At 40.8% G+C, this 4,107-nt stretch overlaps 1 protein-coding gene across 2 annotated transcripts in view; it reads left to right on the top strand.

The window, feature by feature from the left end:
• The window catches only part of TSPAN19 (tetraspanin 19), a 49,910-nt gene extending 46,416 nt beyond the window's left edge, over positions 1-3,494 (top strand). For both annotated transcript variants that reach the window (XM_019514817.1, XM_019514815.1), the window contains one exon: positions 2,217-3,494. In XM_019514817.1, the coding sequence (XP_019370362.1) occupies positions 2,217-2,288 (72 nt within the window). In that variant the 3' untranslated portion in view covers positions 2,289-3,494. The remainder of the gene's footprint in view (positions 1-2,216) is intronic.
• Positions 3,495-4,107: the final 613 nt, after the last annotated feature.

Here is a 4,107-nt window from a genome sequence, read left to right as displayed (position 1 = left end):
AGGGCCCGCTCGAGATTGGGAAAGTAAGTACACCTAAACAGAACTGCTGCTTAAATTACAGAAAGTGAACCCATATGGCCTAAATTCATTTGACATCTTCATTTTGAGCTGCAGTATTCCCTAGGTGTCTAAATTTAAACTTCCATGTACAGCAAAAGCTCTGTTATCCGGCACCCATGGGGAATGGGATGGGTGCCAGATAATCAAATAACGCTGGTTACCTGAGAGGCATCTTTGCTCAGGTTGCTGCCCCTCCCACGGCATCCAGTGCACCAGGCTTTCACTCCCTGCTGGGGGACAGGGAAGGGGGCCCCACTCAGGCTGCTTTGCCCTGGGCCATGGCCCGAAGTTGGCAAAGTGGGACTCTGCGAAACTGAAAGTGGGGTTTCCAGTTTTGCTTTTGCCACAGCAACCGGCATGCCAGTTAATAGAGCTTAATAAAGGTTAATAAAGTGGCAGATAACATGGCTTTTACTGTATATGCAGAAACAACTGTTTCTGAGCATCTAGATATATAGCTTCTATCTGAGCTCTACTGTGATTCAAATACTAGGCCAAGTGGCACATTGGGTGCCTATACACATGCTCCTTTTTGTTCTAGTTAGAAATACTTGATTAATCGAGTCTGCTGCACAATTTAATTAGAACACTCCAGCATTGCTGCAGTGTCATGTATATTAGGCCCCTGAACATTTTAAAATGCCCATGGGGCTCTTTAGCTAAACCTTGTCAAATGAGGTTTAGATAAAGCATCCCACAGCCATTTTAAAACACTCAGGGGGTTAATGCAGTATCTTTTAACAGCTTTCATACCAATCCATAATCATGTTTGCTCTTTAGGGATCAAAACCAAATTTGAAAACTTAATTTTGAAGTAACTTGTAGATCTGGGAACTTTTGATTATGGTGAGAGAACAGAACCTCTTGCACATGGATTAACCTATTTTTATTTTGACTTACTTTTATTCCAGCAGTCTTTCCTGCCCAGAGCAGGGGGGGCTAGACCCAGTGATCTCACGAGTTCCCTTCCAGCCCTAAACATCTGTGAATACGTATGATGCTGCGGCATTTTAATTAGAGCAGTTGCACAGGAACTATTCTGATTAAAACAGCCCCCCACCCCCCGAGCAAGTGTATAGGTAGCCACACATTCCATGAAGGAAACTGAAGAAACCTAATCTGCTTGGTGTATCTGGAGCATTCCTAACACATACCAACAGTATAGAGTTCAATACAAAGTACTAGAGCTAAGGTCACATTCAAAACCAAAAACACAGGATGTGGGGGTTCTCTCCAGCTTTCCTACAGCATGTTAATGGTTAAAATACTTTTAAGACCTGGTTCTAGGCCTTCCTTGGTCCACTCTAAAGAGCTTTAGTCCCCCACTTCCCAGAAAACAGTCTGTACAGAGTAGCACTCTATCAAAACTGTGATCCTGGGCAGCCATGAATACAAGGCCCTGTCTACACTTCACATTTATACCATGTTAATTGCAGCATAAATGGCAAGGCCACTACACCCGCATCCAATTTAAGTGCCACAAAATATCAAATCAACAATAAAAATGTTCTTTATGAAAGCTGGCTTTCATTACACCTTAAATTGAATGTGTAGCAGGTCTCAGGCTAGGGCCAACAAGCAGCTGATTTTTGGCTCTAGCCAGAAACCACGTCAGGGTCTTGAACCAGTGACTTTGTCAGCTAGAGCCTGACAAGGAACTCACCAGGGTCTCAAAGTGGCCACAGTGTGGTCCTTGGCCATAGCTGACAATCAATTGATTGTCAGCCCTGGTTCTGGATCTGAAAGTGCTCAGCTTTTGGCTTTCCATTGCTGGCTTTTGGCTTGCCCAGGCTCCCCCTGCACTGGGAAGTAGAAAGGGTGCAAGTCGGATCTGATTCCCAATCCCAAAATTGCAACTCCTGCTATGCATGGCAGCAGGCCCAATTGTATGGATCAGATCCCATTGCACCTGTAAATGAACATGTGTCAAAGACCAAGAGTCACAGGGCCAGAACAAGTGCAAGCAAGGGCTCTTTGACTGGTATTTTAGTGGTTAGGGCACTCAGCTGGAGGTAGGGGAGGGAATCCTAGATACCAGTCTTGGCTCCCTGCACTGTCTATGCATTCTACCTTAGTCTTTGAATAACTTTTAAACAAAACCTTGAGCAAGCAGCTATCACTATAGTTTTTAACACTTATTTCTTCCTTTTTTTCAGATTCTCTTGTTCATTTTAGCTGTATGTCTGTCCAGAAACTTCAAGAAGAAGAAAATTTGCCCACAGAGTTAATATTTTTTTTGGTTTTGTTATATGACATGGCATTTCTGATGATTGTTTAATACGTCTGAAGGCCCTTTAAAGTCAGTAGAATTATACCTGTTCAATCTGAGGAATTTTGGACTAAGCCTTAAAATGCCATAATTGCCAAGCTATATTGTATTTTATATTTAGATACATAATTAGTCTTGCTTACAGTCTTGGACAGTGGTTGGCAGCCTTTTCCAGCAGTGGATAGGAATGGCCCAGCTCAGAGCCAGTGCTAAGAACCAGCCACTGCTGCTACTTCTGTCCCCTGCCTGGCTGCAACAGGGCTAGTGGAGAGTTCCCCATCACTTGGCCATCCAGCTGCCTGGCCACAGTGCAGCACAGTACAACACAAGTGAAGCCCTTGCTGCCAAACACTACCAAAGCCCTAGCTCTGTGGCCTGATCCAATAGCCCATGGGCCATAAATTGCCAACCCCTGGTCTTGGGTATAACATTTATTTAAGATGTATGCATAATGAAGTACTGAGTGACCATTCTGTTTCACTGAATGTTGGCTCTTTAAAACAACCTTTGAAAGGGTACTGGCTCACCAAATGGTTGTAAAACAGAAGGAACCACAGATATCCATCACTCTATTCAAAATCTAATAACTTGGTGTCTGACAAAATCTATCAGTTTTCTTTTTATTATGATGTTTTGAAAAATCCTCCTGTCACAGATTACCCTGGGAAGCACTTACTTGGGACCCCGAACATTTAGGAGGAAGAAAGGGTATAAAAACATGCTCAGAGGCAGATTAATTCACAGGCTCTTTATCATAAAGTACTTTGCAACTTGCACTATGGTATATGCAGATCATGTAACTATAAGTTACAGTTACTCGCTTTTTTCAAAAAGATCAAAATTGAGCAGGTTCTAATTATACTTATACCAGTTTCTTATAGTTTCCTGAAGGGAACTGAATCCCTTCAACTCCTGGCATCTTGCTGTAGTCGTCATTTTGTATCTTATTCTGGGCCCTATAATCCTTGAAATGCTAATTGAATTCAATGGGGGGCTTTTCCTAAAGGCTTAATTCAAATTCTGCAGATTGGTAGTTGGGGGTAATTCTGTGGAAATCAATGGAGTTACTCCAGTGTAAAACTAACAGAAAAGGGGAATGGGTCCATACTTAGTAAAGCACAATTTGGGGCTAGTACAAGTGAGCTGGCTTCTGGTCCAAATTCTTTAAAAAAGAAAACTACCGCTCATCCTTCTACAAACCCAGAAAAGACTGCCTAACATAAATGTGCCACAGAGAAATTAGAGTGCAAAGTCTTATTAAAACTGAGTCAGAGTTTCTAACTCTTTAAATAAATCAACCAAATTTTTCTTCTATATTCAAATAAAGATTGTTTTGTCTTCAAGAAAAAAATCAGTAACCAATATTCTTCTGTTTTCTTTAATGGAACTAATTACATTAACATATGAGCACAGTGATCTCATGGTAACTTAAAATAAAGGGCAAATTTTTCCTTCCTTTAAAAAACACACTTAAATCTCAGTTATGTTAAACATACATACAGACAGTCTGACACGATGCTTTGATCATAGATCTTAAGGAATTTATTCTTTACGACAATAAGGTGATTAGAAAAGTCTGTCTTATTCAGTATTTTGGAAGCCTGAGTCCCACCATGAATTTTGTCTTAGAAGTAATAAGAGTTTGTATTTTAATTTTCCTTTAACATATTTTCTCTCAGTAAAAAAACTGTAAAACTTCATATCATCATACATAAAAGTAGCAAATACATAGTGGAAATGATTTGCTGTGGGGGAGACTGCAGTAGAACATTTTAATA

This window comes from Gavialis gangeticus, unplaced genomic scaffold, assembly GCF_001723915.1.
Source record: "Gavialis gangeticus isolate Ggan-Ray unplaced genomic scaffold, GavGan_comp1, whole genome shotgun sequence".
Taxonomy (NCBI): Eukaryota; Metazoa; Chordata; order Crocodylia; family Gavialidae; genus Gavialis; species Gavialis gangeticus.
The sequence above is the reverse complement of the archived record's forward strand: the minus strand, read 5'-3'. Positions and strand labels throughout refer to the sequence as shown.